A 20,291-nucleotide genomic window follows, 5' to 3' on the forward strand; every position below is an offset into this window, starting at 1 on the left:
ACAATGAACTTGGTTTATTGAGCAAGGCTTGAACTTCCTCATGGCAAATAGATGGTTAATTGTTGAAAATACAACTTGGAGACTATTTGGACGAATCTCTTGGCATAACGTTCTAGATAGATTACTTAACTGGATTATATCGCCTAAACTGGAACCACTGGCTTTAATTTGAATTTGACTTTATACAATTCAAGAACAGTTAACAGTTAGTTAACATTTAGGGCTTTACTTTTATACAAAGCTCTAAGTTTTTAGAGAGCTAATTTAATCGACCGCCTTCTTCCTCCGAGTCTAAAATCTGAGTGTCCCTAACTCTCCATCTCTTCATCCCCATGTTATCATATTACCTTACAATCTGAACTCAGCTCTACTTAGACTAGAATCGACTTTATTTACAACGGGATAAGGGTATCTTCGATGCATCTGCGCCTGCGCGTCCAGGGCGCTGTCGAAATCTCCTTTCGTCCCTCGCTCCGCCGACCTCTGCCCCGTCTTGGACAGCACGCGCTCTTCTATCTCCTTCCAACAACTCGCATCATCGGCTGATGTTGCTCTGTCTCGCTCGCTCGAACAGGGATGCTCTTTGTTCGCATAGTTACGGTCAGCGGTGTCCGGTGTGACCACCAAGATGTTCTGCACATGTTTCTCTGAAATTTTAAACAGGCCAAAGTAGATGCCGCTGCGTGTTCCGTCGTAAACCTTAGATCATGTGCTGAGGTTCTATATTAGATTACGGTTGTGTACAGTGACGACCTTTTATATTTATTGGAGGGTGCTGGTATTGTTTTTGCGTAGTTATTGTAATCTATAAGTATTGTATCTGGCTTCTCGAAACTAGGGCCATAATTCAAGATCCAAGTTTTTGTTGGTTCACAGAAAACGTTCACATGTCTAGAGCTATTCAGAAATTTATTACTTCCTTGTGTTGGGACTTGTAATTTAAAAATTATTAGCACCCTACGTATTCCCATCTCAAAGCTCGGTTCTCAATACAAACGTAGTTACATATTACGCTCTCATTTTAAAACGACTAGATAGATTGCTCTGAAACTTTGTACTTACAATAGGATAAGTTATATCTAGGTCTGTAAGTAGTTTATATAGGTTCAGATACAATAGTTTAATAGTTATTTGTGCAACAAGAGAGGAAAGTTGGTTTTTCTTGCGAGTGTTTATTTTGAGTCCCGAGAAAGCGAAAGATTTTATAATTGAATCACGAGCGAAGCGAGTGATTCTAAGGTAGAATCTTGAGCGTAGCGAGGGACTCAAAAACACGAGATGTAAAATAACTTTGCTCTCGTGTTGCACACATAATTTTTCACCTCAGTAGTGAGAACATATTAAAGGTTAAAAATGTATTTCGAATTACACAGAATAAACAGAAAAAAAAAGTATTATAATATGTACGATACGATAAGATACGATACGATACGATACGAGACGAGACCGGACCGGACCGGACCGGACCGGACCGGACCGGACCGGACCGGACCGGACCGTACCGTACCGTACCGTACCGTACCGGACTGTACCGGACCGGACCGTACCGTACCGTACCGTACCGGACCGGACCGTACCGTACCGTACCGTGCCATAAAAAAATGTAATGAATGTAATGTAGTTATGTGGTGTAAGGTTCATGGCCTTCACTAAATTAAAAAGCTACATTGTTTCACTCCCTGGAGTGAGGAAAGTCGCACTTTCCTCACTCCAGGGAGTGACGAAAGTAGGCTTGTTCGAGCTGCTGATGTGAAAAATTTTTAGCTAATTTAAGTTTTTATACAAAATTAATTTTTGCTCTATTTCGTTTGTTTTATATACTAGAGCTATATAAACGAATTATAGACCTAGATATACCCTATGTCATTGTATGTGCAAAGTTTCATTACAATCCAAGACGTAGTTTTAAAATGAGAACGAAACTCCGTTTGTAATGGAAGGTGAAATTCACCCGAGCTTCCCGGGGACTCTTAACAGATACGTCTGCTAACAATTTTAACAAAAGAATAATCTAACCGTAAAATTTCACAACAAAATCTCAAGCTAAATTTGATCTCGCATCTGGCATACAATGATATTTGAGTTCGATACGAAATTTCTCTCAAAATATTCGAGGGTACTTTTAAAATCAGAATGTTGCTCCTCGGAATATTCAGTCAGTATCTCAGCACCATCAGTTAAAAACGAGTACGAAAAATAATTTAGTTGTAAGTTGTATCAAATCTAATTTTTTAACCATATGTAGTTATCACAGAGTAAAGGATAACTCACGTTAGAACGGTCTAGGACTTGGACCGTTTAATTCTAGCAGAATTTAATATTTTAGTAGACTTTTCAAGTGACAGGTTCTTTATGAGCCGATATATTAGCTCCTCAATATCCAAGTATTAGTTACCTTGACTTTTGTTTTGTATATTCGTAATTTTTATAACTCAAGCTGTCGTGACCACGCCTTTTTAGGCGTTTTAAGTCAAGGTACTACAAGGTTAATATTTCTATTGTGACATAAAGTTAGCTGTCATAATCTATTGATGTGTGAAATATTTGTGTTACCTTGGCAGAGGCGTGGCTAAAACTTAATTTATATTAATTGCCTTTTTCGACTACTGAGAAGATTTGATGTTATGATGAGACAAAGGTCACGTACTTATAAAGGATGTGGTGCAGTTAGCCTTGCATAAATCATTTTTGTTAATTATTTTGTCAAAATTTTTCATATTATTCTTATCTTCGGTTTTGAGTCGTTAATTAATAAAGCCATTTTGTGAAATTAGTGTGTAAAAGCATTGTGTGTGCTTCAAAATAAATGTAACGAGTACAAATAATAAAGACTCGTTATGAATCAACGTTAAAAACTGGACCATGCTTGTACTTAAGAACTATAGTTGTTGACGGAGTGGTAAAATGCGTATAGGGGGATATGTGTGACTCCCTCCTGTAGCCATCCTCTCCTATAGAGGAGGAGAGGAATAATACCCACTGAAAGCCACTCCGGCACCCGTCTTACCGTTTTAAAGGAGCCATGGGATGCCTGAGATTCTCCCGTGACTCCTTCCAGCGGCCCTGGCTTATCTTGCGCCAGAGTACCTACACCGATGGATATTAAGGACTATAGTTAACTGAGTTGATGATACCTACATAATTATGGAGGACAGTTCTGATTGAGAAAAGTCTCAGGCAGGCAATTATTTTCATTCTCAAGCACCTTGTCAACTGGCGGTCAACTTTCTGTACAGTTCCACTCAAAACCTATGGTAGGTCACCTAGTCGGTACACCTACCGTACTATGCTGCGAATATACCGACAGAATGAGAAAAGTAATTATAATCAATAAAAGGACGTCAGTTCGGCCTGTTGCGTTTATCAAGCACATTTTTAATAAATACTTAAAATAACACCTATGTTTAACAAACTAAATGAACTGAACTGAACATTTTTAAAGTATACTGTTTTTTTCCAAAACTATATTTGTACCTAAGCGTAAAGGAAAGAACCTTGTATTTTAGTACAAGATAAAGTTTTTAAATGAGAAAAAAAAACTTTGTTTTATACAGAACTCACGCAAAAAAACGGTATTTTGGTGTTACATTGATAAAAAATATAACGTTTCTATCAACAAACGAATATTCGAAAGTAGATATATGCGCTCATGTTTATGTAGTAATAGTATGTAATGACTTAATAAAACGCGATTGTTGTTTGTATGGAAAGCGAACCACTTTAATTTCAATGTTTTTGCTAGTAACTGTACACACTGCAGAAATTTCGAAATGTATCGACATAAAGCTCTTCACAATAGTCATCGAACGATGACGGCCCCGGTTATCGATAATATCTTTTCGTTTATTTTATTGCTTCTGACGTTCTGACACTTGTAATCATCTCCAAAATTGTGTAAGCGCTACATTGTTATGTACTGACTTTATTGATAACGGCTTTTAAACATACACTTTAGTGTTCTGCCTCCTCACGCATATAGCAGGTATTGGAAAACCAGTTTGAATTTCGAATTTGCGTGAGAATACGATAATAGTATTTTACAGTACATATGGTGCTACTTCCTCGCAGTAGTGCGTAAAGTGCACTTTTCGTGCATATGTCGAAAGTTTAAAGGGCCATATGTACTGTAAAACGTACGATACATGTGCGAATAGGTAATTCGCAACTCGTGTCGATTTAAAACACTCCCTTTGGTCGTGTTTTAATTTATCGCCACTCGTTTCGAATTTCCTCTTTTCCGCACTTGTATCGTAAATAACTATTACACAATCGTGACATAATGAAGAGTTTTCGGTCGAGAACCGTGTGTAGGCCACGCCGCTTGCTACGTACTTGCTATTTATGTCACAATTTTTCACAATACTTTTTCTAAGTCAACCGAAATAGTTAATTAAACAAACTATGTAGGTATCTACTGAAAATTTAAATTCGATGTCTAGCCTACACGAAGTGCATTGTTCCCATTTCGTTTTTCGTTAATGTCTTTTATTCTATGTTTTGGTTTTATCCTCGTGTCCGCGGCGGCGTCACGTGATTGGGCAAATTCATAATAGTTCACAAAAAAAAATTTCATATGGGTAGAGCTGGGAGCTCAATAGAAAAAGTATGGGGTTATTGTTTGGTCTACGAAGTCTTAAATCAAACATTTTAGTCGACGAGTACAATTGAATAGAATATAATAATCTTATTCGTAAACATAAAAGAGACAAATTGCATAATAATATAACATAAATAGTATTAATAATATTATGTGTGTGGGACCTGTACTTATGTACATACAGGGTGACCTTAGCCAATGGGCAAACCCTGAAATCCCACGTAGGGTTACTTCTCAGGAATGCTCAAGCGTTAATATTTTTTTAATGAGAACAAAAGATAAAAAATAAATTTTCAAACAAAAATTAATTCCAATGATCAAGACAAAAAGAAACATACTGTATTAATCATTGGCAGTGTTTTTGACAAGTTCGAAAATGTGCGGCAATGATGACATTTGTCAAAAGTCAGAATCTTATTAATGTCATAAATAAAAAAGATAATCAATAAGGTCGAAGAAGGTTTCATACTATTTATTACCTCAGGAGCTATTAACACATACAGGCTGCTCCAAAGTAAAAAATCGTAATTTGTAAATTTCTTCGTAACCGCTACACCGATTGTTATACTAATTCTAAATACCCTAATGCATATGTACATTTCGGCTTTGTCCACTGGCTAAGGACACCCTGTATACCTATGTTGAACAAATAAATGCTTTTGACTTTTGACATTTGAAAAACATTGAAGGAAAATAGTGCCACGAAATAGCCTCATCTCAGCATATTGCTGGTGACTTCCAGCGCTGATCTTCCGATGAGATCATACAAAAGAAGAAAGACATAAAATTACATAACATAAGAGTAGAATAACAATTAAATACATTTTCCGATGGTTGTTATGCATGTTTGGGTTCTTTAGATATCTAAACAAAACTGTCATTTTGACAGAATCAAGTACCTGCCTAAATACTGCTTGATTCGTACTTCTGTATGACTATTCATTTTTATACAAACCACATCTTGAAAAATTGGTTTGTATGTACAAAGATAGATATAACTCCGTAATAGATGGATACAGTCTAAGGAAAAAACGTGCCTCGAAAATCAAGAAAATTTGATTCTCGTTCAGAGGGCGCTCCTAGTTTTGGCTTACTGTCGTATAGATGGCGTTGACGGTTTCGTTTGTTATTTAACAATTTTAACGCATATCAGTGAAAGAACATGGGTCAAAATCATAAAAATAATTCATGCAAATAAAAAAATCATTTATCTATATTTAAATACAAAATAAAACAAATAAATAAAAATACAAATTTAAATACATAAATTTAAATACATTTTATCGTATATTTACAAATCTTCATTTTTAGTTTTAAAGTGTGTCGACAGATGGCAGTGAATTTACTGGGGTTACAAAATTTACTATGACAGTACCGCTGCTCTAGTATAAGTTACTCTATGGTATGGAATATCGTTTTATGCAATTGTTGTTTGTCTCTTACCATTAAGTTTTACCATAAACATTTCATAGATCTAAAACCAATAATAGACATATAGCCGGTCAGACAAGTTTGTCAGTAGAAAAAGGCGTGAATTTAAAAAATTATATGGGACGATAACCCTTCGCGCCTACATTTTTTAAATATGCCGCTCTTTTCTACTGACGGAAATTGCTTGACAGAGTATAGATACCAATTAACTAAACAATACAAAATAACATGTGTTTATTGCCTGTTAAGTAGAATGAGGAAAGTTTGGTTATCATTATAAGTATTATAACACGTTGTAAAACATATATTAAATTTAAAATTAAATAAACTAACTAATCTCTAAAACTAAACTAAACTTATAAAACTTAAAATAAACTTATAAATAAAAAATGCTCCCCAGGTCGCTATCATGTGTTATGGTGCCTAGAAAACTGGCAGCGTTACCTCTTTGGATGGCCAGACTTAGTCTCTGGCGGAAGTAGCTGCCAGCCCTCTGGTCACCAGAGGCGTCTACAAGGCGCTCCTGGGCCCCCACGGTCCCATAGTTTCGACTCCGCGCAAATATGTAGCCCTCGCCGAGAATAGCATGTGTGTTTATTTGTAGGTAGCTCCTTGACCGGCTACATTTAGGCTCACCGTACTAATATGAAGTCATACGATATTATATTACCTAATTAACATACATACGAAGGTTAGCTAATCAAGTCATAAAGTTCGAGGTTTTTTAACTAACTATAGATTTGTTATGATTATGACTGTCAAAATATATTGAACTTACTCAACATAAAAATCGGCCACGTGCGAGTCGGACTCGCGCACCTAGGGTTCCGTACTTTTTAGTATTTGTTTTTATAGCGACAAATACATCATCTGTGAAAATTTCAACTGTCTATGAGGGTTCATGAGATACAGCCTGGTGACAGACAGACAGACGGACAGCGGAGTCTTAGTAATAGGTTTTTACCCTTTGGGTACGGAACCCTAAAAATAGTTAAGGTATAATAGTCTGCATAATTTGTTTTTACTTTGAAGTAGTTTTACATTTTTTTATGGTTGTGTTGTTTTATTCATTATTTAACCCCTGAAGAAAGGTGTTATACGTTAGACCGCTAAGTGTGTGTCTGTCTGTGTCATCGTAGCTCTTAAATGGGTAAACCGATTTGAATACAGTTTGTTTCAATTTGAAAGCAAGTTTTATAGCGGTGGTTCTTAGGGGCATTCTCACTCAAAAGTGTACCATTTACTTTTTTCGAAAAACAATTAACTTTTGGGTTATTTCTACTCAAAATCACGAGGACTATCGATTTAAAAAAAAATGTCCCACAAAAAATTACAGTTTTGTAACGCATTTTCTTATATACTTATTTTGTATGGACGGTTACAAAACTGACACCCAAAATTTGTATGAAAAACTGGGGACACTTTTTTTCTTTGTCTCATTCAACAGTACTCGTGTTTCTGAGTCTAATCTAAATAACCCAAAAGTTGATGGTTTTTCGAAAAAAAGTAAATAGTACCATTTTTTCTGAAAACCCCCTTAGACATGTTTTATCAAAAGCAGTTCATCCGTTTGATTGCGTTGACTGTACTAGAAAACCCTAAAAAAGGTTTAGTACGAACATGCAGTAAGGTACATAAAAATGACAATATCACGTAAACAAGACAATATCCAACTGGATATTGTCTTGTAATGAACTCATTAACACCACGTTTACAAATTGAACTTTTATCGTAAACTCGTATTACGAATTGTGGACAAAGTGTGCCATGGTCGTGACATCACGGATCCTCCGGACCGGTCGGACTGGTCGCGCGATCTGTCGCACGATTTGTCGGGCAGATGCGGCGAAACGCGAGGTGATGTATTTTGTACAATCTACTTATTGGATTATGCATATCAAAAAGTTATTGTTGATTCTAAAAGTCTTAAAAACGTATGATAGCTGAAATAGATTGCATACTTGGATGTATTAAAGAAGTGGAGCCACCCAGATTTTTCATATTTGTGTATATGTGTTTTAGTTCGGAATGGTGTCATTATGATATCATAAATTAATTCGACATCTCCGATTTATACGAAAACGATACCAAACTTGATGGATGGAGTTGAGACCCCCCCCCCCCCCCCCTAATAATTCTTGGTGGCTCCACTTCTTAAATCCATCCTTGGGTCGCAACTCCGTATTTTGGACATCGGAATAGTCCATTTTCATAGTAATTTCCTTCCAACTCTTATATTAATTATATCCAATACATTACACAACAATGCGTAAATCCATAGAGCCAAGTATCGATTATTGACAATCCAATCGATTATCGGTAATCGATATTAGACAAAGAGACAATGAAATTAGTGTTTTTGTAAATCTATGTACTGGGAAAAACTTGGGAGATACAAGACAATGCCGACAATAACATATAATTACTTCGCACCATACTTAGTTGCTTGAGAGTACATTTATATAGTTTTTGCATACTAGTGAAATATTTCGGTAGTGGTATTTGTGTCATATATTAACGTTCGTAATATTATCACATGTGCATAACATTTATCAAGACCTACGTCTGGAGTATAGCGTTATATGGTAGCAAGACGTGGACATTAACCCAGAGTGATAGAGACAGACTAAGCACTTTTGAAATGTGGACATGGAGAAGAATGGAAGGTATAAGCTGGAAGGAGAGGAAAACGAATGCAGAAGTATTGGATTTGGTAGGTGAGAAGCGATCTCTGCTGAGAATGATTGAAAACAGAAGGGGAAACATGTTGGGGCACCTGATACGGCACGATACTTACATAAAGTCTATAATAGAAGGAAGAATAGAAAAAAGGAGAGGCAGAGGAAGACCGAGACGTGCGTTTTTGGACCAAGCCAAGGAGAAAATCAACGTAGTGACGTATCAGGAGCTCAAAACAGTGGCAAAAAGAAGAACGGAGTGGCGGTTACTCCACCGACAAAAGCCAGGCTCTTAAGAGTTATGACGATGATGATGATGCATAACATGGTATATATTTGGGTTCCCCTCATCTGGCAGAATATTATTTGTCAGAAATACACTTCGCATAACACGTGTTGCAGAAAACTTCCGCGATTATGCGAATGATACTTTCGCATAAATATATACTTGCCATAATAGTCATTTCGCATAATATTCATTTGGCAAAAATTTCTAAGTAACTAGTAAAGTTAGGTGAGGTAAATATAAAACACGGGTAAAAATAAGTTTTTAACACTCAAAAACATATTATATTTTATTCCTATTCCATTTAAAAAGAAGCTTTGTGTGTAGAGATGGAATAGGAATGAAATAGAATAAGTTTTTAAGTGTTAAAAACTTATTTTTACCCGTGTTTTATATTTACCCCACCTGACCCTAAGTCTAAAACATTTCGAGGTAACTAGTACCAAAATTAAAAGCATACCATAAGCTGCAGTGTTATTGTTTTATTCATTCATTCATTCATTCATCTATTTATTGCAATCATGTTCATTACATACAGTTGGTAAAAAAAAAATAGTCGGTACATGATACCCTGTTAGGGCACAGCAAAATTGTCTTAAATACTAAATTAACAAAACATTTTTTTAAATCAATTTTTTTAACATGCAAATACGTCTGCGAGCGATACTCCAAATTTCCATGAGGCTTCCGTAGCTCAATTGGTTAAGAGCAACGCACGGATTGCGGAGGTTGCGGGTTCAAACCCTGCCGGAAGTGTAACTTTTTCCATTTTTTCCTTTAATATAAAATTTAAAACATTTTTTTATTTATTTTGATAAACATCGTACATATTATCGACTTTAGACTTCTTCTACTATTTCTATCTGAGTGTTATTATAATGAAAGTGTTATTATAATGACAGTGTTATTTATGACCAACTATCGAAGAATTTTAGCAATAGTTTTCCGAAGTTTACTAGGTCACTCCGTTAGTAAAAACTGCTACGTCTGGGTCTGTGGAAACACGCGGAAGCACAGATCACACCGCCGACCTCAAGAGGGAGACGGCTGCAATTAAGCTCGTGATCGGCCATTTTAAGTACTACGTATTTATTTTATAGGACGGCCCAAGGAGGAAAGGGTGACCCATTCCTAAAATAGAATTTCTTTTTTATTAAGCCGATATATGTGACGTTTTAAATCAAAAGGTACCACATTGTCGCTTGTCGATAAGGTTGATTTCTAATTGAAGCTAATAATAATAATAATAATAATAATAATATTGTTTATTTCAAGTTTTAAACTCATACAGTAAAATAAAATAAGGTAACATAAAACTTAAAAATACAATAATATATGGAAATAGCGCCTTACTGTCAAGCGACAATAAGTACCCTTTTGATTGAAAATGGCACATATTATTTAAACATTTAACCCTTTAAAGGGCACACTTAGATATTATACGTCAAAAATTACCACCTTATTGTAACTATTTCTTAAGCAGAATTTTTAGGACTTTTTAGGCGATGACTTGAATCGTGTTTCTTATTTTATATTTGGACTGTTTAAGGGTTAAATGCCGAAGTATATTTCCCTCCGAATTTTTTTACGTGAAATCAATTCATTGAAAGCAAAATATACTTTTTTTAAACTGATAAATTAATAATATATGTGGTCGAAAATTTATAATGTACCTATGTTAATTAAACAATTTTTCTAAAAGCAGATTAGATTTAGTATGGGATAGCGCATCGTTACCTACTGGTGAATTTCCAATATGACTTGGAACTCCGGTGGCCGTTTAAGAAGTGTAACGCTCTTACGGTAGATGTCTCTAGAGCCTCCCTATGGCTCATATATGGTAAAAATATTCGCTGTATTTGGTACGGTCTTGGTAGCTTCGACGGCAGAACACTGTACTAGTGATCCAGTGGTGGGTTCAAGTCCCACCCAAGTGTATACGCGATTTCGAAGGACCAGCGGGAGCGCAGCCCGAAGATAAAGAGGGGCTATGGCTGAAAATGAATCTATGAATTAATGGGGCCGACCTTACCTGCTCAGTAAAATTCTGTCCGGTTGCGGCGGCCGCAGAGTTATATTATTGTAATTTAGTGGTTCGTTTGCTTCTGATTTCTTCTCACAGTTCTTTTTCTTTTCTTGATGGACTTGAGGGCGGTGTTGCCCGTAGCCAATGTCACGTAAAAGGGTAGGAACAAAATAAATGCTCTTAGAGCACGACGCTGTTCGGTGGTTGTTGTAGTTGTCTCGTAAAACCGATAGCTAGATTTTACGAGAAGCACGTGGACTACCGGCCGTTGACTCCAAAATGGTGGTTAAACACGCTTTGAGATTAATTCTCCATTCACTGCACACTACCACATTAGATTATTGTATAATAGAACTATCGATATTACACTTTAAACGATATTAATGAGCAAAAAACAAAGGAATTAATCACGAGGCTACTATCAAGATGGCGTTCGAACCGGAAGTCCTCACAGTTCTCACCTTCACACTCACGTTTATCGTTCACGAGGAAAGATGCGTTTTTATTTTTATTGACAATTTTGGCAATGACAGATATATTCAAATTCTTCTGCTTTTCTTTATAGCGTTTAAGAAGGTCGGCAAAAAGGCGGGTGATATGAAAATGAGGTCGAATATATTTATGAAAGAAAGATCGAGCGAAATGGATGAAAGTGAATGACAAGGAATGAAAAGGGGCGCGAACACCCAAGACAGTGAATTTTTCCCTTTTTCATTTATTTAAAAGTTTAATCTTAAAGCAGGTTGCTTCACTGATTTGGGCAATAAGGTAAATCTTTTATCGAAATGTTTTAACCTTAAAGGGTTTACAATAGTGTATATATGGTATCGGGATTCCGAGCTATGTCGGTATGTTGTAGGGACGTGACGTATTTAGAATGGTCTTTATGACATAAATGGAGTAGTTACACTACTTTAGCGACAGCAATGTTGTCTGTTTTAGAATCATTTTATATGATAAGATTGATCAATCATCATCATCATCATGTCAGCCGATAGACGTCCACTGCTGGACATAGGCCTCCCCCAAGGCTCGCCACTCCGACCGATCCTGTGCCGCTCGCATCCACCGAATTCCCGCGACCTTCACCAGATTGATTGATTGATTAATAAGAGCTAATACTAAATTTCGATGACAATATTATAAGATTATTAAAAATCTTATGTTATTTAGTTGGGTTAGGTTAGGTTTTTCGTCGCGTCGCTACAAGTACATGCGGCCCACACCAATTTTGGTGTCTAGCCATAGGTAGTTGCCGCGCACCGCTACGGAATGGACGCCTGTTCGCGCTTGTCATATCTGTCGTAAAAGACGCGGTTTGTTAGAGATTGAATCTTCTCTACCTAGTACTAATTTATTCTTTGGTTGGGTCAAAAACACTCCGGAAAACTGTAGCCTTACCACGACTGCCTTAGTAGTGTCAAACCGTCATATTCGCTAACGTCTGCGTAACTCACTTTCTTGTATACATCTCGCTCGCACTAATCTACGAGTACGAGCGAGATGCATAGAAAGTAAGTTACGCACACGCTAGCGAAAATGTCAGTCTCAAACTGGTGGTAGCCGTACTCGTGTCGTTTCTGTGGACAGTACGAAAGTTAACAATTTGGACACATTTATTTTTACTGAAACATACCTATAAGAGTCTGCATAGAAAAATAGGCTATATAGGTACATTTATTTGTTGATGTCCACAGAAAAGTCGTATAACCTTAACTTATAAAGTTTCTACAGTTCCTATCTAATCATATGGCCACTTATTATTGCTACCATTAAAATATAGATTAAATTTGATTTAATGCTCATTTTCATTGACAAAGAACCATTACATCCTTCATCCTCGCGTCGTGTTCCTCATTGCTGAGGGTCGTGAAATCCCCATGGAATCAGCTTCTCTTTGACGGTGTCATCTATGTCTGTTTTTGGCATCGTGAAGCGCGACGTTCAGTTAGGTGTCTAGGGTAGAACGGTCTTGATCTGCCCACCTTATTGGGCTACGGCCTCTAGGTCGTTTGTCATCAACCTTGCCAGTAACTATGAGTTGTTTAAGATTATGACCTTTCCTGGCTATGTGCCCGAAAAACTCCAGTATCTTGCGTAGACTAGTTGAGTCTATTTTTGATATTGAGTTCGCGTAAGATCCTATTTATGCGAAAAGCAGTCCATTACCAAAAGCATACACTTACATCAGAAACCACGAAATTAATTCTTCAAACCGCAGTTCAAGAACCATCAGGTCAAGGAATTTAAAATAACATAACAATTAAACATGACTAGCTGCACCATGGTCACCGCTCTGACACTTTATAAACCTTATTTCAAGAATATAACGCTTACTTTTGATCAGCTAATAATGTTGCCAGTAGTGAGCGTGACGGATTTCCTAATTGAATCATGCTGTGTCTATAACTCTATAATGGCTCACGATCTGATGTCGATTCATGATCTCAGCTGCTTCCGACATTTGAAAGCCATGAAATTGATAATGCAATTAAAATATTACTATAATATTTCGTTCCATTTGGAGTTGAAACTAGGTCCATGGGGTCCCAGCGCGCACAAGTTGTTTGTAGAAATCGCGAAGCGTCTGGTTGACGTAACTGGTGACCGAAGAGCTGGCTGCTTCCTCGCAAAACGTATCAGCATTGCCATACAGCGAGGAAATGCCGCCAGCATCCTTGGTACAATGCCTCAAGGGCCTATTTTAGATTTAAGCTAGTTATTAATTTCGTTTACGTAGTACCACTGCATATATCTTGTATGTAAATAAAGTTTTAAAATATTACTATGGTATTTTTCAAACTCAAACGGTACGCTGACAGATATCATTTCAATATTTATACATATAGTTTGTCAAAGCACTGTCTCATTTCAAACATAGACAGAGAGAATCATACACTTTGTCTTACACTAGTACTAGCACCCAAAAGAAAAGAATGACTATAGTTTTTTTTTGTTTTTATTTACTGACAATTTAGTTTGACCGACTATAATTGCGAGGTTTGGTGTTTTTTAGGTTACCCTATCCATCTAGTTTGTAAAATACTATAGTAAATTTTTTACCCTTAATTCGGCAATGCAAAATAGTGGAAATATTTATTTGTTATATTGATCAATTTTATTGGCGATTGAATCCACCTAAATAAATTACTTAACTTAAAAAGGGGGGAGGGGGTTATTCCTGTTCCTGCTTAAGGGGCCCACTGACTATCAGTCCGTCGGACGATATCGGCCTGTCAGTTGTTCGGAACTGTCAAATTTTTGTTCTAACTGACAGGCCGATATCGTCCGGCGGACTGATAGTCAGTGGGCCCCTTTAGTAGCCCTTAGTGACTAGTCATAGAGAAATAAGTAAGTTTACTAATTATTTGTGAAGTTTTCAACCAAAAAGTACCACATTGTCGGTTGTTGATAAGGTTGATTTCAAATTGAAGCTATATGGAAATAGCGCCTTATTGACAACCGACAATAAGTACCCTTATTAAATCATTTTACGGTTTAGACTCACTTGTTTTAGTCACTCGCGCGACATGTTTCGGAGAGCCTAGGTCTCCTTTCTCAAGCACTAATAGTGCGAGCAGCGGTTTTCTCGGCGCGCGCGCAGCGAGCGACGCGGCTCGCGGCAGCGGCAGTACGCAATACACGGTCGTCGTGAACGCTGCTCGCACTATTAGTGCTTGAGAAAGGAGACCTAGGCTCTCCGAAACATGTCGCGCGAGTGACTAAAACAAGTGAGTCTAAACCGTAAAATGATTTAATGTTAGTATGTCTCACAACAGTTTAAATTCAATAAGTACCCTTTTGGTTGAAAATGGCACATTTCTCTATGCTCGAGTTTCGTCAATATACACGCAGGGTGCAACAGACCAACAGGAGCAAAGAATTAAAAAATAGTTTACTCCTTAGATACATTTACACATATTTCTGTGGTATCAATAATTATTAAAATCAATTTCCCTGATATTACTTATACGATTGTCAAAAATAAGAATTTCAAAGTAGAATCTAACAAATGCGATTTATGGACTGCGTTAGAAACCTTGCATACCGTAAAATGGGGTGAGTAGGGTTCGCGGGGAGAGTTGGGTTATGAATGGGGAGAGAAGGGATGAAAGGGCGGTGAGATGGGATTTTAAGGCTACTGCTACAAAAAAAAATATACTCCAATTTAAAATGGAGCTATAATTTAAAAAAAAAAAACGATCTAACAATCTTCCAAAATCACCTTTGTATGAAAACCCATCTCACCCCAATTACGAGGGACTACGGGGTGAGGTGGGATTTCCTGTTTATCGTCAAAGTTATGAAATGGATCTACCCAAAATAAAATAAAAACTCAAATACAAACGTCCGGAACACTTATTTTTACACCATTCAGTTTGCATATGTAAAAATAAAATGTTATCGAGGTTGGAATGTCAGTTTTGCTCCTACTCACCCCATTTTACGGTAACACTTAAACCACATTTAACGGTAATTTTATTATAATTACGATAGTAATGTGGTATTTAAGTTTCATAAACAGTACCTAAACTAGGAGCACGCGGTTCACTTAAACGAGATTTAATAGCCCATTATATTGATTTCAATTACTTATAAATATATTTGTTTTGTTTCAGGGCCCCATGAAGCGGCTGTCATGCGCATAGCGGCACTGATTGCACTTGTGCAGGTAACCAACATATTATTAACAATAAAATAAATAAAATAAATTGATAGATAGATATGTTGCGAACGCAACCCTTTATTTGTATAATGCAGTAGCAAAACGCAGCCGTCGGGCTCGCTTACTATGCGGAGGCTTATTTGAATGCACCAATAGGAGCGCTCCACATAACCTGTATCGCGGCCAATTAGAGGCACCTAAATTTAGACTACCTTTTTACCATTCAAAATTAGCTTAATCACTTTCGCATCAGCCTCCATACTATTACCACCACTTCTACACCTTTAACCGTTTTTGTCAACTGTACCTCGTAACCAGCACCTATGTGATTACACGTTTACTTCAAATCGAAGTCTTTTTATTTGTCGTCGAGACCTGCACGGCGGCTACAAGATATAAAACTGACATGTCGGACGCCTCGGCCCAGGTACGGGCCGTTCTAGCGTCGGTCATCCTTCACTCAAGAGTCCATTGACTCCAAAAACATAGTAACCACACTTTAAAATTAAGCAACACTTGTCATATAGATACCACATTACAAAACATTTCCATCTTTCGTTGCGCTAATCATGTCAATACTCTATGACCTCGCGTTTCGACTCCTCGTTTCATAATTATATAGAAATGGTGGAATCTAAAATTTTAGATTGTATCGCTGTTATGCAAATCAAATTACGATGAGCTTTTACGTAACATTTATTTGAGAATTGAGAGACGACAAAAGAGCTTATAAAAAGCTTTATAAGTAAATTCTAACTGATCTAAGTTGAGATGGCATTTATTCGGTTTTTTTTTCTTTTGGTCTATTCAGCCATTTTCTTTAATAGTAAGTGGCGTGAGCTCACGGGCGTTTTCTGCGATAAACGAATGCCAGTTCGTATTAAGGGCAAAGTTTATGAGGCAGCTGTGCGACCGGCAATGACATACGGCTCTGAGTGTTGGCCACTCAAAAATAACAAGTCGCAGTGTTAGCCACTCTAAAAAGAACAAGTCGCTAAACTCCATGCTGCGGAGATGAGGATTCTGAGATGGGCTGGCGGAGTAACGTTGAATATCCACGTTAGAGGCAGTTTCAGAGTAAGGCCAATCGAAGAAAAACTTACCGAGAAGCGACTACGACCACCAGACCACATGACAAGAAAGGTGCTAGACACAGGGCGGACACCATATACCTACATCAAAAATCACTTGCGTTTCTATGTGTGAACGGCACGTCTGTACACGCGGCTTTCGTCATTGTGTGAGTAGTTGCTTAAAAACAGTACCGAGCGGTCGGCAAAAGGTTGTCAATCTGCAGTCGCGGGGCGAGGTAATTCGAGTCGGGGCGGGCCGTGCGTGGCCGTTCTGTATGGTAATAAATAAAATAAAATAAATAAAAATAAAAAAGCCTTTATTTCTTACAGAATTAATTAATTATACAGTTTCCAAAAGTAGTCTTGTTAGTAATATCATGAAAAAAGATTGTAGCTATTTTAGTGTTAGTAAACTATGAGATAACAAAAAAAAAAAATATTATTAGAATATTATTATTTGATTCTTTTCCCGTGAGTTATTCTGCAAGAACCCCTCTGCAGGTAAAGGCCTCCTCCAAGGTGAACCAATCGTCTCTGGATTTTGCAGTTTGCATCCAGCTTGGACCCGCTGTATGTTTGATTTCATCCTCCCACCGATTTCTGGGTCTCCCTTGCTTTCGTTTGCCTGGTGGTCCCCTCCATGCGGTCACACTTTTCGTCCATCTCTGGTCTTCAAGGCGCGCGACGTGTCCAGCCCACTTCCATTTAAGCGCTAAAGCATATGCCAAGCCATCTGTTGCTTTGGTGATGTTTCTTATTTTTGTGTGGCGTATTCTTTCTATTCGTTTTATATTTAACATACTGCGCTCCATTCCGCGCTGGCACGTAGTAATTTTATTTCGCAGATTCTTATTAAACTTCCAAGTCTGACAAGCATAGGTCAGGCATGGTATGAGGCAAGTATTCATTACCTTAGTCTTCAGATTGATTGGCAAGTTGCTCTTAAATATTTCTTTTAAGCTCCAGTATTTATTCCATGTTAGCTGTGCTCTGCGTTCCACCTCTTGGTAATTGCTTGAAATGTCGAAGCTAATTTGTTTACCGAGATAAATATATTTATCAGTATATTTAAGAGGTTCGTCGTCAGCATATATTGGTAACTTAGTGCTGTTAGACATTAACATAGTTTTGGAGAGGTTCATTTCCAGGCCAGCGAGTTTACTAGCGCAATTTAAAGACTCTACCATATACTGTAGTTCAGTTGCTTTTTCTGATATCAGCACCAGATCGTCGGCGAAGCGTAGGTGGTTAAGGTATCTGTTTTCGACTCTTATACCGTATTTTTTCCAGTCAAGTTTGTTTATTATTGACTCTAGTACAGCTATAAAAAGTATAGGAGATAGAGGGTCCCCCTGTCTTACACCTCTTTTGATAGGGAACCAGGTACCGGCTGTTTCTAGTTTAATTCTACTTTTGCTATTTTTGTATATGCTCTTGATAACTCGTATATAGTCATTTTTCACGTTCTGCGTTGTTAGAGTTTCCCAAATATAATTATGTGACACTGAATCGAAAGCTTTTTTATAATCGATATATGCCAAGTAGAGCGGTCTTTTTTTCTCCTGGTATTTCTCTATAAGAAGCTCGAGTGTGTGGATGTGATCGATTGTAGAGAAGCCCCTTCTGAATCCTGCCTGTTCTATGGGTTGTTTTTCTTCTAATATAGAGCTGATTTTTTTGGTAAGGATTGTGGAAAATAGCTTGTACATACTTGGGAGTAGACTTATGGGTCTATAGTTGCCGATATCGTTTGGATCGCCTTTTTTGTATAACAAAATGATATTTGATTCAGACCATTGAGTTGGTGTCTCTCCAGTTTCGAGGATGTAGTTGAAAAAATTTGTAAAGGGTGCGGCTAGTATCGGGGCGGCTATTTTCAAAGCTTCGTTTGCTATGTTGTCCGCGCCCGGGCTCTTGTCTGATTTGAGTTTTATCAATGCTTCTATGACTTCGCTTTCTTTTATTTCTGGTCTATTTAATTCGCTGGTTTTGCTGGTAGTACATTGGATTTTGTTACTGATGTCTGTCGGTCCTTTAGCACTGTATAATTCTTCATAAAATTGGGTAGCTATGGAGATGATTTCGCTACGGTTGTTTTTGGTTGTTTGGCCTTGATTTAGCCCGTCGATCCAATTTTTATTTGTTTTTAGCTCCCTGTATGCTTTTTTCGTACTTCCAGTGTGGCTCAAATGTTTTTCAATTGTGTTGTATCTATAATTTGTGTAGTCTTTTTTTATATATCTATTAACAAGCTTGTAGAGAGCCGAAATTTCGTTTTTCATTGCTCTGGTTTTATTCTTGCTTTTTTGCAGCTCTTGTCTTCTCTTTATAAGCTTTAGTGTACGATTGGATAATATTTTATGACTTTTTTCGGAATTATGTGCTTCACGGGTGTTTTGTAAGCTTTTGGTGATGATATTGATTAGGTTATCGTAATATTTTTGAACTGGAGTAATTTTTTGCATGATCGTTTGATCTTTCAGTATATAGGAGCTTAAACATTCTTTGAACTTTGAAATTTCTTCTTCGCTTTTTAATGTATTATTTTGACAGTTGGTAAATTTTGTTCTACTTTTTTTTTGTCGTAAGCATGTTATTGTAGCTCTCACTGGCCTGTGGTCTGAAGGGTAGTTTATGTTTAGTACCTCTATGTTTTGGAATATAAGAGGTCGATTTGATAGCACGAAGTCGATTTCGTTTTTATGAGTCCCATTAGGTGATCGCCAGGTCCATTTGTTTTTCGTTTTTTTTTTTGAAAAATGTGTTTAAAATTGACAGTTTGTTCTCGCTAGCGAAATCGATTAATCTTTGGCCTCTCTCGTTCCTATCACCATAACCGTGTGCTTTCATGATAAGGTGTTCCTCTTTTTTTGGTATTCCAATTTTCGCATTAAAGTCGCCCATCAATATGTAGTCCTTGTATGCCAGTTCTATTGCCTTATTAATTGTTGTGTAAAAATTATCGATGTCAGCGTCGCTTGCTTTTGATGTAGGAGCATAGACCTGTATGATTGATAAGCGAGAGTTTCAAAATTCAGGTTCAGTATTGCCACTCTTTCCGAGAGGCCGACATAACTTTCTATATTATTTTTTAGATGGAGTTTTATTATAAAACCTATGCCATACCTTCCAGGTGTGTGTCCTGTATGGCACAAGATAAAGTTATCGTGTTCTTCGATTTGATTTCCAATGCGTCTCGTTTCAGCTAGCCCTATTATATCGTATTTGATTTCTTTGAGAGCTTCGGTTAGCTCTATTAGTCGTTCGGCCGATGAGAGTGTTTTGACATTGTATGTCAGTATGTATAACTTTTTTGGTGGGTTTGTTTTTTCGCTTGGAGGGTTTTGGTCTTGATCTTCCACGGTGACCAGCCGGTTTGGAAGATTTTTACTATGTTTATATTTTACACATGTATTATTTTGCTGTGGTCGAGGAGGAGGCGCTAGTTGCTATTTAGTTTGACTTGTGTTGTTGCCTGAAGGTGTTCTGTTTGTAGTAGTGACGAAGCTCAATAGGGTCGAGTTTTTATCTTTA

At 37.2% G+C, this 20,291-nt stretch overlaps 1 protein-coding gene and 1 long non-coding RNA gene across 2 annotated transcripts in view; both read left to right on the plus strand.

The window, feature by feature from the left end:
* LOC134747246 (mucin-2-like) overlaps nucleotides 1–20,291 on the plus strand; it is a 105,124-nt gene that overhangs the window by 65,848 nt on the left and 18,985 nt on the right. Inside the window, exon 2 of the mRNA XM_063681850.1 lies at nucleotides 15,638–15,690. Within this exon, the coding sequence (XP_063537920.1) occupies nucleotides 15,658–15,690 (33 nt within the window). The 5' untranslated portion in view covers nucleotides 15,638–15,657. The remainder of the gene's footprint in view (nucleotides 1–15,637; nucleotides 15,691–20,291) is intronic.
* LOC134747303 (uncharacterized) overlaps nucleotides 1–20,291 on the plus strand; it is a 131,175-nt gene that overhangs the window by 46,293 nt on the left and 64,591 nt on the right. The gene's annotated exons all lie outside the window — the stretch shown is intronic.

This window comes from Cydia strobilella, chromosome 14 (genome assembly GCF_947568885.1).
Source record: "Cydia strobilella chromosome 14, ilCydStro3.1, whole genome shotgun sequence".
In the NCBI taxonomy this organism is placed as follows: Eukaryota; Metazoa; Arthropoda; class Insecta; order Lepidoptera; family Tortricidae; genus Cydia; species Cydia strobilella.